At 40.2% G+C, this 21,338-nt stretch overlaps 1 protein-coding gene across 3 annotated transcripts in view; it reads left to right on the top strand.

The window, feature by feature from the left end:
- The first annotated feature begins 7,509 nt into the window (after positions 1–7,509).
- STX7 (syntaxin 7) overlaps positions 7,510–21,338 on the top strand; it is a 30,891-nt gene continuing 17,062 nt past the window's right edge. Inside the window, exons 1-3 of one of the 3 annotated variants that reach the window (XM_058836201.1) lie at positions 7,510–7,623; positions 10,854–11,026; positions 14,022–14,162. In XM_058836201.1, the coding sequence (XP_058692184.1) occupies positions 14,081–14,162 (82 nt within the window). In that variant the 5' untranslated portion in view covers positions 7,510–7,623; positions 10,854–11,026; positions 14,022–14,080. Of the gene's footprint in view, positions 7,624–10,853; positions 11,076–14,021; positions 14,163–21,338 lie in introns of those variants that run through there. The other 2 variants (XM_058836202.1, XM_058836203.1) reach the window with 2 other exon arrangements.

Raw genomic sequence — 21,338 nt, 5'->3', positions numbered from 1 at the left:
TTCCCACAGGCTGGACTACTTGATGGCTTGCATTTCAGTATAATAATTCTTCATTCATTTGTTCTGCCAGTACTGTGAAACACAGCACCTTACCCTCCCCTCTCCCTTCCTTTTCTATCAGCTTAAAATAGCCTAAATTTCTACTTTTTGTTCTGAAATATGAATGAATAAGTCCTGCTAACACCTTGTTTGTTTTGGTCAGATTATTCCCAACTGACTCGTGTTTTGCTCACTGCAAACAATAACAAAGGGAATTGGGAACTCTGGAGAAAGGCTGTATTGGTTGAACCTGCACAACTCTTGTGCAGTTCAGTGATTACTTTTAACTAATTATTAGTTATTAACTAATTCTTCAGCAGGGAAAAATGGACCCAAAGACTGTCACATTCAACTATTCAACTCTTTTCTATGTGTATTTTGACACATTTTGTCAATATTTTGCAATTCCTCTACTTCATTAATAATCACTAAAAACCTGTACTTTGGGATCACAATCAGAAAAAGTTTGGACAGAAAAAAAAAATAAAATAGAAAGTCTTGAATATGATGAAATATTGGTATTTTTCACTTTATTATGAGATTAATATCTGCAAATTTGTCATAAGTGAAAAAAAGACAAAGAATAACAAGATTAATAAATTGAAAGAAAGAACATTTTCTTTTGTATTAAGACAATCCTAGAGTGAAGTAAATATATGAGCTGTTAATTTCAAAGATAAGAGACAAAATTCTGAATTTCTTCTTTTTATTGACTTTCTGAACTAAATTATCCTTTTTTTAATCCTTCTCTAATTCTTCTGAAAGAAGAATTAGCTGACTAATTTGGACAAAGATGCTACAGCTGGAGAAGGCAGTGATTTCTCTCCATATTCAGTTTTAACATAGTTTAAGTTGCAATGGTTAACTTACAGAGGTATTGCTTCTAAAGCTTTTCTATAGGTGTGTCCTACATGAGTAGCTGAATAGGCAGAAAACAGATCAATAAAACTAAAAGCAGGAAAATAAAAGCTAAAGTTACACAGAAAGAGGATCCAGCAGGTGGAGGAATCTTTTGCAAGTGCTTTAGACTAGAATTTTCCAGCTACAAAGCTTAAGGTCAAATCTTTACATTTTTTGCAAGAAATATGAAGAGAAATACCATATACCCTATGGAGATCCCCTGTCTGGGAGGTGGGGTGTGCTACACTTAGCAGGATCTTAAAAGGAGCTGAGAGAGTATTTATAAACATTCCCACCACTCTGAATTAATGATAAAACACTCAAGCAACTTCTTCAGAGATGGTCACTGCTCACTACTAAGGGAGAGCAAAAGCCAGCACTATGGGCAGTAATAGACATGATGGAAGATTTGAGATTTGAATGTTCTATCTCTCTGTAGGTCATTTTAGTAAGCCCATAGCTTTCTCAAGCTGTTATATTCTATTTAAAGATCCCATATTGGCTCTTTTGGTAGCTGTGAGGAAAAAAATTCACAGCAAAGGGGCACAGATGATAGCCCTTTTAGAAAATCAATAATCCTCTGAAATTGTCTTGTTCTATTTTAAGGAATTCAGATTCAGAGGTTGCTTAGAGGTATTTAGATCTTAGAGGTTATGTGCTGCAGTTTCAATAAAAGAAGGTGTTGGCAATGCATGACTTCATTGCAGATTGAACCATATCAGATAGCACTCTTATCCTATTTTTGGAAGTTTTCCTGTGGATTGCTGGGCTGCATAGCACATTCAACAAAAGTTCAGTTTGAGACTACCCAGCAATTTTGTCTGAAGAAGGAAGGGTAAAGAGAAGGAGCAGAAATGATGGGCATTTTTAAATTTTGTGAAAGTATTCTTAACATTGTAAGTCAATATTTGATAAAAAATCTCTTCTTGTTCCAAAGTAGAAAGATGTAAATTATCATTATTCGACCCTTGTCTTGATTGTGAACTGGTCTCTTTTTCCATGATCAGATGAGAAAAGAGGGGAAAAAATACAAACACCAGAAGAAGAAACAGCTGTAGGAAGCATGCAGCTAACAGCAAGAGACCGGCAGATGCCTGACAGCCTGTTGAAAAGTGGTTTTTCACAACGTGCAGCAGGCAATTGAATCAGGCCCTACATGTGTAAGAACTAGAAAAAGGAATGGCACAGTAGGTATTCTGTAGGACATCAGTGCAATACAGTGATTGCTGTAGCTGCTACATATTTTAATATGTGCAATAATATAAATGGTAAAACTCTTTCCCTCTGTTTTATCCTATCATTATTTTTTTGAATGTCAAGAACAGTTTCCTTTCCTAGTACAAATTATTTACAACTTTGAGATGATGTAATCTGTTCTGACATCTGTTTATTTCAAACCCTTCTTGGTTTTGTCCATATGGTTAAGATTCTGGTCAGAAAAAAAATATTGGTATTCAAAATATTTGAAATTGGACCAAATATCCAGAGGAAGGAGACAAAAAAGAGGGCTTATATAATACTTTTGGGAATTCCTGAATAGTGATCATAAAGAGTGATCATAAAATTTTGGTGGTTTTAAACTGTGACTTATAGGAAGTCTTGTGCTTGGAGTTGGAGTGTAATTCAGTCTTACTCCGTTCTCCCAGTGTCTGATTTCCCCCCATTTTGCTAGATTAATATTCATTGTTTCCTGGAATAAAAGCCAAAGCTGCTTCTACTGTTCCTCTGTCTATTCATGCTGTAGCAGAAGGTAAAAACCTATCCCATACTGCACGTAGTTGCAGATTTTCTATAATAAATTTACCAAATCCACAGGATCAGGCTGAAGAATGAAGCACAGAATAGAATTCTTATAAAAGTTCTGGTGCCAAATTACCACAGAAATACACAGGAAATCTGTGGTACACACTGGAAGACCTAGACTGGGGGATGAGTTTTGAGATTAAGACTCTTAAATTTATAAATAGGCAATTATAATTCTGGTAAGTGTCTGAGTCCTGATTATAGCTCCAGCTGGAATGGCTGTTTAAGTTTCAGCTGTAGTGGTGAGTGGCTAGTCAGGAAATATGAATCTTTTGCCAAATGCCACCTGAGAAGCCTACACAGTAGCTGAGAGACAGGTGAGACACATCTAGGCACCTAAAATTGAACTAGATGCTTCTCTGTGGAAGCATTAGGCTTAAGCAAGGCATATAACAGAAGTTTTGACATTCAGCTGTGCAGAAATCTGCAATCTTCAAACTGAGTCATGTCCTAGGGGCAGTGTAACAACATTGACACTTTTTTTAACTTCGACATCTGTTGCTCTGAACTCACTGGAGCCAAGGCTATAGAGAAAGGGGAGGTTCATAAAGTTGTTAAGTGTTTTTTGAGATATTTTCTATCAGTCCTCAGCAGATTACAGAACATATATGACATGAATGCAGTCACTTTTATTTTGTTTTATTTGCAGCATAATCTGCTTTTATAGGTTTCTTCTGCGGAAGTGGATGAGCTTTAGTCCCTCAGTGGGTGACCATCATCTATACTGTGATGTGAGAATTGTACCATAATATCTTGTGATTGTTGGGTCTCCTTTTTGACTAAACTGCAAGCTGGAATAATGGAGAAAGGGAAAAGCAGAACCCAGAGTACTGATGTGTACAGTAGCAATGCCAGAGCAGGTAAGTGAGGAGGAAATACTGCTAAAATTCTGGGAGCAGCCAAGATTTCCTGATTTTCTGACACGGTATTTTTGAAATATTAAAAAAGCATTTTCCTCACCTTTATAGCTCTGCCCTGTGTTCCCTTACCTCTGATTTCTGTTTGGTTTACCTAGACAAATTCTGACAGGATCCCATTGTGTGAGTTTCTTCTTTCATTTTGCGTGGTTCCAGAAATCAAAAAGGTAATTATGAATTGAAAATGAAGAGGAGGACAAAGATCATGATGAGCTGTAAAATGTAAAATGAATATTGATTGCTTAACAGTGACCTAATTTTCCAAATGAAGACCTATTGGATTCTATCAGAGCTAGTTGCTGAACTTGCAGTGCATAGATTCTTTTACTTTTGATATTTTTTCTTCTGTAGTTTTGTGTTTCTGTATCTGAACAAAGTAATGCTGTTTAATTTTATGCCTTTTACAAATGTTTATTTTTTCAATATGGTCTGTCTGAAGTTAGAGAAATTATGTATTTTCAGGTACTACTTAATTAAACATGGGGCTTTGAAATAATAATGTCAGTTTATTTCACTACTGCAGATGAAAGTGTAGAATATCTTTGAAAATTAAGCTGTTAGGCAAAGAAAGATTTGAAAATAAGTTGCTAATGATATTTTTCTCTTTTTTTAGGAAATGTTATCAATATCAAGAATAGATTTCTCTGTTTGTTTAAAATATGTGCTACTATGTTAATTACTGCTGCTGGAGAGCAAGTGCCAGCCTAAATAACATGCAAATGGTCAATGCTTTCTTTCTTTTTTTTTTTTTTTCTTTTTTTTTTTTTTTTTTTTTTTTAATAAGGCGGTTTTACATGTCATTCTGGAGTTTAATTAACCCATAAATTTGTTCAAGCTAGAAGCTATCATCCATCATAATTATGTACAGGACTGGGTATAATAGGAATCTAATCTCATTTCAGCTTCTGGAGTGGATATTTTGATTAAATTAGCAAACAGGGATGACAACGATAATAACAGGAATTCTTGCTGATGGTGGAATGCATCAGTAATAACTGTCTGGAAAGCTCTCCCAGACTCTTTGCCAAATACTGAAAATATTACTCTTCCTATGTAAAGCTAGAGGTGCACAAGTGAGATGCGATAGCAGAGAAAGAAATTGGCCCATACAATAAATTACGCACCGCTTACGCACTGCTCATGCCTTGGAAAGAGAACACTCATCAGGAGCACGAGGCCAGGGCTGGGCTGCTCCCCTTCATTTCATCATGCATTGTGCCAGCCCAGGGAGCTGCATGGAAATGAGTGCCTCATTTCTGCGTCACTGGTGGCCCTGGGGCTTGTGCCACCCACACTGCTAGGCCTGTGTGTCTGCTTATGAGGGGCCAGGGCAGGAGCAGGAGGTGGGAGGCAGAAATACAATCAGGAAGGTGGGTCCTGATTTGGATACTGGGCTACATGTGCTTTTTCAAAATCACACTATGCTGCTGTGGCTTAACTTCCATCTCTGTCAGATGTTATACACCATAGTGGGCATGGATCCCCAAACACAACATCCTTTTATTTCAGTTTTACACACATGACAAGAATATAAGTGGCAAACACTTTGACCTTCAGTCAGTAAATATCCAGAGCATCCTCCATGGTAAGCAGTAACTGTGCATACCAGGGGCTCAACATTTCCCCTTTTCTTTGCCCAGAGCTTTCCCCATTTAATTTAATAATTTGAAATCTGATTATGTTCCACAAGAAACAGGAAAGGAAAATTATGATTCTTAATTCAATCAGCAGATAATGCTGGTGTGAGAGCTCTAGAGAGGAGCCAATGAAATGCATTTAGAGGCACAAATGCATCAGAGTCTCTGATAACATTTAGACATGGCTTCTGTACAATCCCTGTCCATGCACTATTGCTGGAATAGGAAACTGAAGGAATCTTCCTGTTTTATTTAAAAGGCTGAAACAGGGCATGTTCTCCCAGTCAATGGCTTTTCTATAGGAGTTAACAAAAATATTCTGAAGGCATACCATGCTCTTAGCAGTTCTGATCGATAAATATGATCAATAGTCAAGTAACTTTACATTTATAATTATTTTATGATTCTATTACAAAGGCTATTTAGGTATCTTTGTACAGACATTTCATTGAAAAGATTATTTTATAATCCTTTTTTTCCCTCTCAGGCTTTCATATTATTCTTCAACTGGTTACTTTAAATAAACATATGACCTTGAGATATTTAACAGTAAAAGATGAATGCTTGTAAGTGAGCTAACAGCACACGAAGAACAGGATTTTCTTCATAAAGTACACAGCTTCACTAGCCAAGCACTTGGATACCTTGTTTCTGTAGAATGGGAATGAGCATTGTTCAGCGATGACTGGATCTTACCTCTAAGCCTAAAAAAAAATGTACCTGAGTGGTGATCTGCAGGAAAAGTACTCTCACTGATGAAAGGCCACTTTTTTAAGGGAAAAAACATTTTTGAAATCCTATAGTAAAAGATGTACTGTTTTCTGGAGGAAAACTGACAGTGATCTCTGCTGAAGTTTTATAAAGCAGGAGTGACTGAGTCAATCGATGGAGTTTATATGACAGAGAAAATAATTAAGGCAAGCCCTTAATTTGGAGTGTGGAAACTACTCTCATTAGTGCACCATCTAGTGGGATCATGGGGGAAAAACCCACACGTAGCAATGCTAATAAAAATGCATCACTAATAAAAATAGCCTAGTAAAAATAGATTGACTGTGTATACAGCATTTCTGCAGAAAAAAGCCACATCAGAATGACTTTTTTCCTTAGTAACTTCAATTCATGAAAGTGAGAAAATGACACTTCCAACCATCTATTAACATAAGAACTCTATGTAGGCATACAAGTCTCGGAGTCTATGCTGTCTCTCCTTTCAGCATGCTTTGAGACGCAGCAAGAATCACCCATGTAAGGTTAAGGGCAGTGTTGCCTATTTCAGGCCTTTAACTTAACCCTCCACTGTGTTTGCAGTTTATTAGACTTCTCTGTTATTATTGGGTTAGGATGCCTAGTGAGTTTTCCACTGCTTCAGCTATTTCTAAGTCTTAGCAACGACCAAGATCTATGATGAAGCAGAATTAAACTCGTGCTTCCCAGTTTCTGCAGCTCTTCCCCAGGGGAGGCTGGGCTGTGCGGAGGAGGCGGCATTCCCAGCAATCGGGTGCTCCGGGCTGTTTGCTCCGTGCTATTTAATGCGCACGGGGGTATCCTGCAAACGAAGCAGCTCAGCCCCGGGGCTGTGCGGACGGTCTGGCCCTGTCATTGTCCCTCTGAAGAAGTGGGGAGGATGAGGAATTCCTCAAATGCTGTGCATGTAGCCTAGAAGCTCACCCGTCACTTCTCAGGGGGCTGGGCCAGGAGGAGCTCTGGTGCTGTGGCTACAGCATCCTCCTTGTCCTCCCGAGCCCGGTACCGGCAGCGGCGGGAATGCATCCTTCGTCTTTCGTGCTCCCGGCGTCGCTTGCCCCCTCTCCCAGCCGTCTATTGTGTACCTCAGCATTCAAAGGCACCTTTAAAGAGATCTACTACGATTTCCCACTCGCTCTCTTTGAATTGTCCATTCCCCTTTAGAGAAGAAATGACCCAAGCTGAAGGCGAGGCTGCCAAAACAGGCTACTAACATAGTAACATCGTAATTTTTCACTGCGATACCTTACCCATGTTTTCCCCTTGCTTTCTGATACAAAAGCATCCTTTTCCTAAATTACACTCTCCCACCCTTCAGCCTAATTTTTTCCATTCGCATAGAGCTGCGGCTGCCGGGGTTGCCCCGTTCCCCTCGGCAGCCGGTCAGCAGCAGGGTCTCTCCGCAGGCCCGGGCGGAGCCGCGCCTCAGGGACCGCCCGGCCCCGCTCTCGCAGCCGCCCGGGCGGGGCCGCGCCTCCCCCGTCACGGCGGGGCGGGCAGGAGCCGGCCCGGCCCGCCCCTCCACGCCCTGCACCGCCACCGCCCCCCGCCGCACCCCGGGAGCGGCTTCGCCTGGCCGGGTAAGAGCCGCGGGAGCTCCGCTGGGGCGCCGGGGGTGCCGCCCGCCGAAGCCAAGGGGGGCTGTCAGGGCGGCCTCCGGCCGGCCGGGGAGGGGCTGTCAGGCGCGGGGAGCCTGTCGGAGGGCGGCGGGAAGGGCCTCGCTGGGGCCGGGGCCGCGCCCCCGTGCCCGGCCGTGGGGCGAGCGGGACGGCTGTGGGCGAGGCGGGGCTGGCGGGGCCGGGGCCGCGGGGCCGGGGCCGCCAGGGGAGCGCGGTGTTGGAGCGCGGTCGGTGGTGCCGGCACCAGCTCCTTTCCCCGCACCCTCCCCTGTGACAGCCGCGGTACCAGGGCTTGGGGCTCGGCGATGCTCTCGGGGGAGGGTCGAGGCCTACAGCAGGTGTTTTATAGCAGCCGGCGTGGAGCTGTAGGCTAGGACGGGCACCCCCGCCTTGTGGAAATGCTCCCCTTGCTGTTGCAGGTCCGAGGCGAGCATGTCAGCGGGAGGAGGGGACATGATAAAAGTGGCCGATGTAAATAGTGAGCCCGGGCCTGGCGCGCCGGCCGACGTTATCGCTGTTTTCCTGGTGAATCACTCGCCGCGGCATCAGGGATGGGCGCTCCTTCAAACTCAGCAATTCAGTGGAAGGTTTCACTCCGCTTGGCATGCAGTTCAGGGCACTGCATCTTAACTGCAGAATCCCAGTGATAAAATCTCAGGATTCTTGGCCAGAAGCAATGTGCGCCTTTGCTGTGATCCCCTCCACAAGCCGTTCAAAGGCACGGGGCGAGTGGAGCCCTCCTGACGGGTCACGATAGAGGCTTGTGCTTTGCTGGCAGTGCAGCCCTTCTGCTTGGAGCCTGGGGACTATGCAATTTCTCTTAATGGGAAAGAAGGAAAAGGGGACCAAAAAAAGAGTTAAAATTAGAAGAAAGTGGTGCTAAATGGTGGCATTGTTATAACCTGTGTCTGCGTTTTCTTCATGAAGACGCCTTTTGTAGTCTTGGGAAGAGTATGAGGTAGCACTCCTCTTGGTGGCTTACGCTGAAGTGAAACTCTTGAGAGAGAAGAAAGGAGATCACAGGCTCTATGTAGTCATTAGCACCCTGGTAGGCCTCGGAGACATTCGGCATGCATTGCAATCAGACTTTGTGCAAAGGTAACTTTTCCCTTGGTGTGCTTGATCTGGGTACTTGGTTCAATGTGAACAAGCTACTGTGAGGGAGAATTGGGTGAGAACAAACAGCACACCAGATATGTCAGGCTTCTCATCCATCTTCCTTTTCCCATGAGATGTTGTTTGCCTACCAGCTGCACAAGAAACTGGGCACTTTGAAATGGTCATCTCAGGTCCATTTTCAGACTTCCCATTCCCTCTTCTGTTCCCTCTCTTCCCCCATGGTTCCAGTCTCCTCTGTTCATTTTCCTGTTCCTTGCTTCATCATAAGGCCTTTAAATGCCTTGTGTGCTCCTAGGAAACATAATTCTCTTAAGGCATTTTGCCAAGCACTAACATGTTTTCTTAGACTTGTGAAAGCTATGAGCTTCCTTCACCTAGTTCATCATAAATATCAGTATGGATGAATCAGACAATTATAAGCATGTTAATTTTTATCCATATGTGCTAAGTCTTGGTGATGCATTAGGCCTAGTAGAATTTCAGGCTTCTGTAATTTAGTTTTTCTTGCTGAGCAGTTTAAATGTTGCTGCTTTAAACTGCATCTTTGTTCAACAGAATCATTTTTAGGAAAAATGACTAAAACACTGACCAGTGGCACAATTTAATAATTACTTCAAAAAACCCCAAACATAGAGCTGTTAGATGATGCAAGCGTGGTTTTGGTAAATTTCAGCACCAGTAAGGTGGCAAGGCTAAGGGAATTGTGCAGTAGGAAGTAGGTAGGAAGTTAACTTTTGACATCTGTTAGTGTAGATACAATTTAAGTAAACTTTGCTTTTTCCTACCATATATGGATTTAAGTTTGACTCCTACATGAAACTAGAGGATTTTTAAAAAAAAAAATAAATTGGAAACTTTTCTTTTAAGAAGGCAAAAAGAATTTTGTTTTACTACTACTTTGTTTGCATATTTATTATGCTCCAGGGTATGGGGTCCTTCAGCCTGCCTGTGGACCAGGACTGGAGCTGTAAACACAGAAAGCGAGAAATGTAACTTCAGTCTCTAAATATTTTAGCTTAAGTATAAAGGAAAAAAATACACAAGTCCAGGAAGAAAATTAAACCTCCCTCATCCCATAGCAAAAATAATGACAGTTTTAATGCTGACCTGTATCTTACTAAGTCAGTTGCAATGAGTCAGGTATGAGAATCCCTCAAGGTGCTGTAGCAAGAGGTCTTTATCTTTTCTGTAGCTAACATTGTGACTTGCTGAAATTTTTCCCCAAGTTTTTCATGAGTTTATTACTTTTGCCTGTGTTTTCACCCTCCTTGAAGAATTTTGCACTTCTGTTTTTTGGGAGGGGTAGTTTATAAAGGAAGCCACATATTGTTTAGGAGAAGCTTTGTTACTGTGGCCTTTATTTAGGAAAAAAAAAAAACCCTGTAAGGAAAGCCCCATGACTTCCTTCTGGATACTTAAAAGCATAAAATCAGATTTAAATTCAGATCAGATTTAAATTTTCAAGTGTTCTATGGAATGCAGTATATACTTTTTGCTTTCTGAAAGTTAAGGGTCCATGTAAACATTTCTAGGTCCTAATGCTGCAATATTGATCAAACAGTAAAACTATTACTTAAGGGTTTTATCCTAATGTATCTGGGCTAGATTTCTTGGAGAAGGATCCTTTGAATATCTAAACGAGAAAATAAAGAGTAGATTAGGTGCTTGCTGACTGTAGCTGACTGGAGTCTGCAAAATATTTGTGTGACTGCTGTGAAATCTGACATGTTCAGTGCTTGTCACATCACTTCCTTTTGTCCTGATGGAGCTTTCAGGAATGACACTGGGGAGCTGCTTAGATGTGGAGACTTTCTTGTCTCTGCATCCATAGCTGATGGAAAACTGGATTTTTTCTATTGCCTGCCAAACACCTTTATAGAAAATACATTGATGTTAAGGTTCATTTTTTATTTTGGTATGGAGTGATCATGTGATGTAGGAACTAGTTAATGCAGAAATTATGAAAAATTTATTCAATCCTTTGAATTCTTTAAACCACAATGTACAGTGAGGTCCTGCTTCAGTTAGTGTTAATAAAGTGTTCTGATTTTTCATTTCATTTGTGCCTGTAGTTCCTTGGACTTTCTACAGAAGCTTGACGAGATGAATTGGCATTAGGTATACTCCTATTCAGAGGCAGAGATGTTGAGCAGAAGATAAAATGTACAATGAGATACTCACACCTGACTGAAACTTTTAGAGGAACTGAAGACTACCACAAGTGCAGCTCCGTTCCAGTTTGAAGGTGAAGTGTACTTCCTGCAACTGCAGCAGGCTTTTAACTTCCCTGTTTTGTAAGTTGTGCAGCCAGTCATACCAAAATATGTCATGACAGAGTAGATAAATGCTGTGAAAGTGAAAAGGGATAATTTCTATGGAAATTCAGTGTCTTGATGAATGCTCCTATCATTGTGGACAGAAGGAAGTGCTTGGTGGATGCCTGTTTTGTTTCTTGGTGCTTTGAAACCCTGACCTTGTCTAGGTCATTAGCAGTTGACTTTCCAAGGGCTCAGCTTATCTGTGTTTTCAGAGGAGTCTGAGTAACTCGGCACTAACAAGTGAAGAGGTTGTGAGTGGAAATAGAGTGTTCGTCTGGTTCCAATGCCCATGTTACTGTGAGAACTAGAGGGAGAAAGTGTGGTGAAGACTGGGAGGTGATGACAGCTGATGGCTGTCCTCTTACCTCTCTCTCTGTCTTTTCCTCGGACCAGTTGCCTACTCTGTCACTAGCCTGTATTACTGAAATAGTCAGGAATAGCTCTATTAATGGAAGAATGTGCATGGAGTAAACCAGCTGTGAATTTACATGGCTATCCTAAAATTTACTACAAATCTCAATCCTTAAGTATGTGGGTTGATGATAAAAAGAATTGTGTCAACAATTAGAGCTACATGTGCAGATGAAAAGCTGAACTATATCCTATGGACTTTTCAGTCTGTCATCTGAACATCTCACTATCTGTTGTGTTTCACTGTAGTAGAAAGTTGAAAATTCTTATGTGTTGAACAATCTGTACATTTGTCAGTGGGGTGTAACTTCTTTAAAGATAATTAAATGTTAGCTGTAGAAATTTGCAAGACAAAGAAAAGCAATAACTGCTTTTGTCAAGACTTGGATGAAATATTCAGTGTATATCTCTTGATTGTAAAGGTGCTCCTGAGAACAGTGTTCGAGGCAGCTGTTTGGCAAATATAAATACACAAGAAGAAAAACCAATCATGAAATACTATTTTAGTTAATTCTACAACAAGGTAGCTTGGCCTTTTGCCATCTCTTCTTAGCAGTGACATTTTAACATTTCCATTAAACGTATGCTTAACTTTTAACATTAACTATAATATTTAACTAAAAAGCTTTTTAGTCAGTAGCATTGTAGTTAGCATGCTACTAAGGTACCTAGAAATAGTCATAACTTTTAAAGAAACCTGTCAGCAGTTCTAAGAAATCTTTTTCAAACTTAGTTTTTAGGTGGTTTCTTTGGATGTTATGCCTATGATTGATTGTATTTTTCACTGAATAGATTTCCTTACTTAGTCAATCCACCAAGGTATAGAGCCATTTATTTGCTGTAAAGTTTGCGTGGGTTTAGTCTTGCAATAAAAATTCAGTGCAGTGTTGCCTAGAGTTTCCAAAAAGCTCAAGGGTTGTAATGCCAGGCTTGGCCCAGATAAGTGGGATTTAGGCTGACTGCCTGACTGACTCCAGACTTTAGACAAAATAAGTTGAATCTGCATGTGGTACAGAAAAAGACAGGAAACGACATTGCAGACAGCTATCATGACTCTCAGGCAACAGTGCAGCAAATAGAAAAGTGCAAATACACTCCCTGTCGCCTCATCTGCAGTCAGGTTGTTCATTACTAGGAGATACCTAGGGGGCTGAAGACTCCAAGCAGGGTTTAGGATCATAGTGAAGCAGCCATTTCAAAATCATGCAGGGTTTGTCTTCACGCTAGCAGCAGCTTTTTCATGGGGCACAGGTGATGTCACCTGCAGGGCAGCAGGGGTGGGCCTGACCTCTGTGGTTACATCCTGGTGAAGTTTTGGTGGGATGTACAACGTCAGGATCAGTCCAGTGTCTTGGCTCCACTAGAGATCATTTCATATTACAGAGATATGAAACCAGTCGTGTTTTAAAACAGCCAGGGTATTGCTGCCCAGGCATTTTCAAAGGAAATATTTGGCAACAAGGACTGTTAGTTATTTGTATTTAAAAAGAAGTTTATAAGGACTTGAGTTTGCAAACTGTAGCACAGCTGCTGTCATAGTTGACAGATCAGTTGACCTTTTCATTTTCTTCTTTTCACACAGTAAATGTGCTTTCTTTTTCTCTATACCTGAAACTGCGTTTTAGTGGTGTCACTTTAACCAGAAGCTGACAGGCCACGAAAAAAGGACTTTGCTTGGAAGGCACATGGTTTGGACTGAACAGTGGAAATGTGGGGAAGTGGTGAAGTTAAAATGTTCAACCTGTGAAGGTGATGTGCAGAAGAGCACAGCCTGGATGAAATTGTGGGATTGTGTTGGATGTGTATATGCTTGATTATTCTGCATTCTCACTGCAGAACAGATAAACTTTCAGTTTTGATTGCAATCTATGTCTTGTTAATTTCAATTTAGGATATGAGCACATGAACTTGTGTTCAAAATTGATCTGTATTGGTGGAAAAACACCCCTAAAAATGTGTTTGAATACCCAGGTCGTTGAAAAATGAATTCATATTGACAAACACAGCAGCTGAAACAGGATAAAGTGCTAATTTGTAGAATTTAGGTGACACTGGGTTAAACTAAAACTGAAGTTGATACAAATGATTGGTGTTTAGAGGAAACTGGGTGCTGCCTTTTTTCTGATATCTTGTGTGATATCTGCTGAGTTTTTTTTCACAGTGGTTACTTATGCTGGATTGTATTGGTGGGATGGGTGATTTATGGTATGTAAATAACTATATAATTGGTTTGGGATGTAATTCTTCAGAAGGTTTGGCATTTTCAGATTAAACATACAGCTTTTTTTTTTTCTGGAAGGCAGTAAATGAAAATTACACTCTTTCTTTGATTACAGTGGGGAAAATACATAAGTAGTTTGAGAAAGAATAAACTCTATCTTTGAAGTACAGTGCTTTTGGAGAGGATAAATATTAGTGTATGTAGTTTTGTTTAATCTCCTCCTATGCATTCCTTAAGAAGTTGAAGACTTTATAGACCAATGACCAAAACATAACTATTGTTTTCTGTAGGTACAGACTGCCTGTCATTTTCCTGTTGTGGATGACTGTGACAGCAGATCTACTCAGCCATGTCGTACGGACCAGGTTTTGGGGATCCTAATCAACTAGCCCAACGCATAACTTCTAACATCCAGAAGATCACACAATGCTGTAAGTTGCACTTGTGCATGTTTTGTGTAAAATTTTATTAATTGTGGTGCCTCCATTCAAGGTGAGTTTCTCAGATTCATTCATGGGAATTAACTCTGACTCTGCCTACTCATTTGGCAGGCTTGTGGCACCCCATTCAGCATGTACATTCCTTCCTTCATGTGTGTGGTTAGCAGTGATCTGCCATGGCAAGTACAATGTACTATCAGTCTGTATTCAGTTTTGTCCTGGCACTTAAAGGGCATTTTAAGATGGTAGGCTGAGGTGTTTGATGAGCAAGGATTGCATCAAATATTCACTGAAGTTTGAATTTTTTAGCAGGGACAGAAGCTGTGGCCTTGCAGCTTCCCCTTGTCCCTTGTATATATTAGATATGTAAATAAGATTCTGCAAGTTTTAATATATCAGTGCTTAGTTTCATGCTACTTAGTATTTTTTAGCCACCAAACTGGGGTATAGCTAGAGGTTAATTAGGCTGCTGGGATTTTCAATCTTTTTTCCTTTTTCCACCATTTTCCATTTTACGAAGCAAATGCAACTTGATTCACAAATTTGTAAAGTATATGGTTCATCAGAAGGCAGGTAGTCATGAACAACACCTGGCTAGTTTTGGTACATGTATTTTATATTGTGCAGGATACAGAGTGCTTGCAGAAATGGGTATTTAATGTTAAAACTTCAAATTAATTCTGGACAATAAAGTATGTCAGTTTTCATCAAAATTTTGATCTTTGCTTTGCAAAACAAGTGCTAGAAATGGGTATTTGTAGCACAGGTTAGTGGCACAGATTGGATTTTTTTCTATTTTTTCAGTTACATTTTATATTTTCTTCCAGAAATAATTTCTTAAGATCTCAACAGGAACAAGACAGGGACAAGAACTGCAATTTTGCCTTATTGAAATGTTTCTGTACTTCAGGGTTTCATACTTCAGGTATTTCCACAACCTAAAGTTAACAAACCAACTCTGTAAAAGTCCTTATGCTTTATTTCCTAAAATCTACTCAGTGAATTCATTCAGTCTGATGGCTTCTAACTTGGTCTTCCAGAGGCAGCTGCCAACCTGAGGCTCCAAGATGTAAAAAAATGGTTTTCTATCAGGTGAAAACATAAAGTCAGTGATTCAAACTGGAGTATTGTGAAAGTTGCTGAACACAATTAACCATCTTGTGCTGGACTTGGTGATTCCTTAATCTCATCTTTCCCCTTCCGCCCCTTCTCTTCCTTCTTCCTCCCCAAGGCATGCTAAGAGCAAGCTGCCCATGCATAGATAGAAGATACGCCAGGAGAATTATCTGCTGTCCTGCTCTCTTTGGTATTTTGAGATTTAGATGGCTAAAGTTTGAGCATTAGATAGGTGCTACTGCTATGCAAAGACCCGAGTCCAAATATCTCCTGGCCCCACTGCTGCATGGCTTCAGAAACACGAGCCTTGCTCTGAAAAGCTCCAGCCAAGCACTTTTCTAGTTCTGGCAGGGACACAGCTGGATTCCATCTCTTGCTCTTCTGTAGATCAGACTGAACTGTAACCACTCAGTTACTCTTGCAACCCATTCTCTGCTAGATTTTATGAGGATCTGGATCCTACGGACATCCTGAATGTGTTTCCTGAACTGAGGTCTCTAATGACTTATGGACTCTTTTCTAGCCTTTTTTTTCCAGTGTGTAATACCTGTCCAGCTTTCTATTGGAATGTGTGAGCTGCAGGAACTTCAGACGGGAAGAAACAAACCTGCAAGCTTAGGCACCTATAGTGCTAGTGAGATGCTGAGCATGTCTTTTTAGACTGCAATTTATCATCTTGGTTAGGAAGGAAGGGGGAGAGGCGCAGGAATTTTGACCCTAAATGCATGGGTTTCCATCTAGGCAGTTGACTTGGTCTTGCACTTCTGCCCAGACATGCTAAGCATTTGTGAGAGGCGTCAACGCATTTGAATTCTTCTTCATTAACCTGGAGGTGTGTAGATGCTCTGGTTTTCAGTGAGATCAATAGAGGAAGAGAATTTCATTTCAGATCACCAGGCTACTTCAGGAGGTACCTCAAAACTAGTTCACACTTCTGCTAACATGCAAGCAACGTGGGAATACTACTACAGAGATGGAGATGAGATACAGATTAGCTGAAAAGAAACTATCCCTTCCAGCTATAAACTGGTCCTTGAACTTGTTGGAGAAATACAGAACTTCCTATACTAGATAACATTGTGCAGCCAACATTTTGTAATACACCAGAGTATATAGGAAGTAGCATGGGTGAGAACAGCAATCTTTAACATTTCTTCAAGGTTGAATTGTTACATATTCGCCTTCCAAGTAATAAATCTGATCTGTTTAAGATAAAATACATATATTAAGTACCTCACACTTCATAATGCATGGGCAGTATGCTGCTGTTGTATTAGTACTCTCATTTATTTTCTAGTTCATCTAGCCCACTGTTACTGATTGACTAGGAAAGCTCCTCTCTATGCTGGTTTAACACACTACTTCAAGAATTATATCAGTTGCAAGATAGTATTCTTTTTGGTTTGGGTTGTTCTTTGTTAATGGAAGGGCCTACATTTGTGTTTGGTAACATCTTAGCCTTTGAACTTTGAAGATATTTTTATCTGTTGATCCAATCATGCTGTTGATTGTTTGGTTGAAGATGTGTTGAGAGCTATAAATTGCTTCTGTCTTGTACAAACCTTTGTTCAATTACTGCAATAAATGCTATCTGTACTGGACTGTTTGAGTTTCTTTGGAGGAAAGGATGCTAGTGAGTCCTTTTCAGGACCTTGAAGATTGAAACTGAGCTATCTGTGAGTTGTCTTACACCTGCCTGTGTTTGAGATCCCCAACCCCAGAGCATTCTGTGTATAGAAGCTTCTCTCAGCTGTCCTCTAAAGAAGGATGTGGTTTGTTTCACATTTCCAGCATTTCTGCAGAAATAAGTGATTATAACATCACTTAACAACATCTAGAGAACAGTCTGCTTTCCTCAGCCTGAAACTCATGTTTTATCAGTGATATCTTCGAGCTGAGATTTAGGGAACTAGTCTGTGGGGTATTTCCCTATTACTTTTGTTACAACTGTTTCACTGAGAAGCTGGAGTTGCAAAACTTAAGGCTGCTCTTGATATCCGAAGAGAGCGGCGGGGCTCAGGCAGGAGAGGGAGAGTTGGGCTCTCAGACGCACTCTTGGAGTTTTTAGAGTATCCATGTGACTCTGAGCAGTGCTCTGAAGTCTGGAGAGTATGAATCACATGTGCTCAAATGAGCTGCAGTGCTGTGTGCTGAACCTCGGTGGGGTCAGCGATGCCTGCAAGCCATGTCTCACTGGTTTGGTTTCAGGTCTGTGTTAACAGTGATGAGAAGCAGATCTTCAAACAGCTAAGGGAACTTTGGATTGAAATAATAAAGCCAAAGAAGTGTATAATGAGCTAGATTTGGACAGCTGTTAAATTTCTGTTTTACTAGAACGCAACTGATGGTTAAGGTTTGATGGTCTGTCTGGATTCTAGTCCAAAGTAACTGTAATTCTCATTCCAGGCCTATATTATATCTGTTTATAAAATCTAGGTGACCTATGTTTCATATTTTGAAAGGCCAGTGCATTTAAAGGTGGTTGAGTTTTACCCCTAACTTTCTGAATACAGAAAAATATGGAGGAGAGAATATATGGAAGAATATATGCAGGATGTAAAACTCCAACCTGTCTGGCCTTTGCAGACAGAGAACCTATTATCGAGATGGTTTAATCAGTGTTTACTGAAGGAGCAGTTGTTCTAGAACTGGATTTCACAGGTAGCACTCTCACTTATTTGGTAGCTTAATGGCAGTGCTATTAACTTCAGACAAATCTGCCTTCCTGAAATATTTCCTCTTGGTTGCTTTTTTATAGCAACTGGATAGACAAGGAATGAGTGTGATGCACAAGATGAGCTATCAAAATATATTTCTCTGTGACAAAACAAATTCTGCCTGCTTCCAAAACTGTATTTCTATCAGCCATGTTCATTTACCCTGCTGGGATATGCCTAGGAGGATGAGTGTATTGAATCCATATGTGAGTGCATTGAATCCATATGTGATTGGCTTTTTTGTTGTTGTTGTTGTTGTTGTTTTTGTTTTGTTTTCTTTTTTTTTTTCTCTCCCTCTCTTTTGGAAGGGCATACAGTTGTACAAATTTGATCTTGCAATTGGTACAGAAAGTACCAATCTGTACTTTCCAAGATGAATGTACATTAAGTGAAACAAACAAAAAGCCTGATTTAAAGGCTTTAAAATATGTAACTTTCAGACTTCTCACAACTGAAGATGAGAGGCAGCAGTTCTTTGAAATCTGACCATTTTCTTCATTTTAAAGAATTGTTTCTCTTTGTGTGGCTAAAAGAGGGAAAGCATTATATTTAAAAATATGTTCCCAAGAGGGAGAAAAATGGTAGTTGCATTCCTCTACAGGAATAACTCCACAGTTATAAATGTAGGAAGGATACTGTAAAAGGAGTAGGTGCCTTTTCTGCTCAGCTGGAAAGATTTGACTCAAGTCTCTGACAGGAACTGTGCAAGAAGTAGCCAGCCATGCTTTTTCCTCTCCCCATATACTTAAATAACTGCTGTGTGGGGGTCATTGAGGAAGCAGGCTAGTATGCCTTTGTTTTGCTCTGTAGTTAATATTTTATTTGTAGCTACCAAATATGTTTTTGAGAGCAGTTCCTGAAAACAAGCAAGAATGGTGCAGGCTAGATAAATAACTATCAAGTCTCCACTGGCATCTTGAGCTGGGTTTCGTGAGCTGTCCATTTAGAAGCAGTTTAGAATGCTTGGGAATGCCTAGGCTTTTGCTTGGGAACACAGAACAAAACCTGATACTTGTAAAATATACCCAGTCTTTGGGTTTTAAAAGACTTCTTTTAAAGCACCTTTTTTTTTTGTTTGCAAACAGTAAGCAAGCAACTAGAGAGCCTAGACTAACTGTAGTAATGCATTCATATTCCTTCCACACCAAAGCCTTCCTTCGTTTGCCAGCTCCTCTGGGATGTGTCAGTGTTTTGTGCAGAGTTGGTTGCAAAGCCAGTAAGAATGGTGTAATCTACCCTTGCTCAGTATTGGCACAGTAGATCACTGCTAGAATATTTGACTTGTTCATTCACACTAAAGATCAGCCCAGCTCAACAAACACATTCTCTGCATGCTTCAAGGTAATAAAAATAAAATAAAATTCAGTAGCCACAATCCACATATGGTTGGAGGGGGTCTGGCTGACTTTGAGAGATACTTTCTCATAGGGACTTCTGCTTTCTGCTGACTTCCTTTGCTGTTTGTTAAGGCAGCACAAGCATCGATTCATATAGAGCACATTCCAGGAAGGTCAGCTTAAGCCAGCAGAGATCCATGTGTCATGTGATACCTGTCCTGTGACAACAATTTTTCTCAATTTCTTTTGCATCTCAAGTTGTGTATAAGCTACTATTCTCACTGAACATTGTTAAAATGGGAGTCAAATGAGATCAATCTTATGACTTTGCCTGTAACATTATCTAACTGTAGAAAATCATAAATGTAGATTAAACAATGAAAAATATTAAGACTTTTGGTAGATGCCTTTATGTTGTGGTTTAAGTCCAGTAGGTAGTTAATATCTTCTGCTAAAAGGCTGAAACATTCACCAAAATCTGTATCTGTCACTATGTTTGAAACACCAGCAGATTCACGTGATTACTCGTGGCTAAAGAAGAGCACAGATGGGCACATGGAAAGTAAATGAGATCACTGAGGTGTTGAAATCAGAGCCTGTATGAAAACAAAATTCTGTTTTTTCTGTATATAGAGTGTGGTTTTGTATATAAGGTGTGGTTCTAAAGAAAATAGGCTCTCAGAAGAGCTTGTTGAGACTTCTAGCAGTGGTATTGTCAGAAATTTCCAATTAGCTGCAGTTAACCAGATTTAACTTTATGGGAACATACCAGCTGAAACAATTTTTTTATTATTATTTTTCCTGTTGTGCAGAAGGTTTCTTGGATTTAGAATGAAGTTTCTATAAAACCTGGAAAAGGCCGGTTATTTAGAGCACCATTATGTTCTTTGACATTTCATTTTGTGGACTTCTTCCAAGACTGAGGAATTGAAGAGAAAGTTAGCTAATTTGGCTCTTTCTAAATGTTTGTCTTTGTAATGAGGTGAAGTTATAAAGTTCTTGTAGAAATAAACTATTTCTTAAAATCTCAAGTCTGAATAATTTCCATACAGTTCTTAAAGGCTTTGTTATATGTAAAATAGCATATACATTTAAGAAAGCATGCCTCACAGATTTGTCTATGAATATGGAAAATTTTTAAAATATTTTTCTGTGTTTTGTCTTATCTTTGTCTTACTTTGATGACATTTAACAAGAGGGACAGGGATTTATTTATGCTAGCAGCAGAATAGAATGAAAAAATGGGTCTTCCATGTATGCCCCTGCACAGTTTGTGTCAATATGTGCAGAAAAGGCAGAGTTTTTCCTTGACTGACACTGTATTGCATGACAATTATTATAAATAGCAAGGTGTCCAATGAAGACATCCACAATTTTACTGCAACTGTTGCTTTTGTTGATGGAGCAAGTATAAATGGACTCACCTTGACAAGATAACTTTTTGCAAAGCAGCCTGCATTTGCAGCAGAGGAGGAGAAGGGAGGTGGCCAGGGTCCTCATGCTTCTTCCTGTCTCTAGAGAGTTGTATTTCAAATCCTCACTAAGGTAAAGTGCCTGTTGCAGCTCAGTTTTGTTGGATTTTCCTCTCTGTGGGCAGGAGATTGCATAGCAGCTTGATTATATAGAGAGCCCTCTATCAAATCTCCTGTAAAACTGCTATGCTGGGGGCTGGACACCTGTCAGGGCTTGGGATAAACCCAGCTCAGTGATTGATTCTGAGTGACCCTGCAGTAGCAGCTACTTGCTTGTGTTGACCAGTCTGTGGTGTGCTGTGTCTCCTTACATGTCAGCTCCTGAGGTAGCTGCAGTAATGACCTGGCCTCTTAAAAACCAGACTTCCTTAATTTGTAACTGGGTTGGGTTATGGTGTTTGTGCAGATACTGCTTACTGCATAACTATGCTTCATTTTCATAATTTAATAAGCTAGTGGTATTCTTTAGAGAAATGTTCAAACTTCTGGGTTTCAGGAAGTTACCAAGGACACTTTAGGATAAGA

The sequence above is a fragment of the Poecile atricapillus genome, chromosome 3, assembly GCF_030490865.1.
Source record: "Poecile atricapillus isolate bPoeAtr1 chromosome 3, bPoeAtr1.hap1, whole genome shotgun sequence".
NCBI lineage: Eukaryota > Metazoa > Chordata > Aves > Passeriformes > Paridae > Poecile > Poecile atricapillus.
The sequence above is the reverse complement of the archived record's forward strand: the minus strand, read 5'-3'. Positions and strand labels throughout refer to the sequence as shown.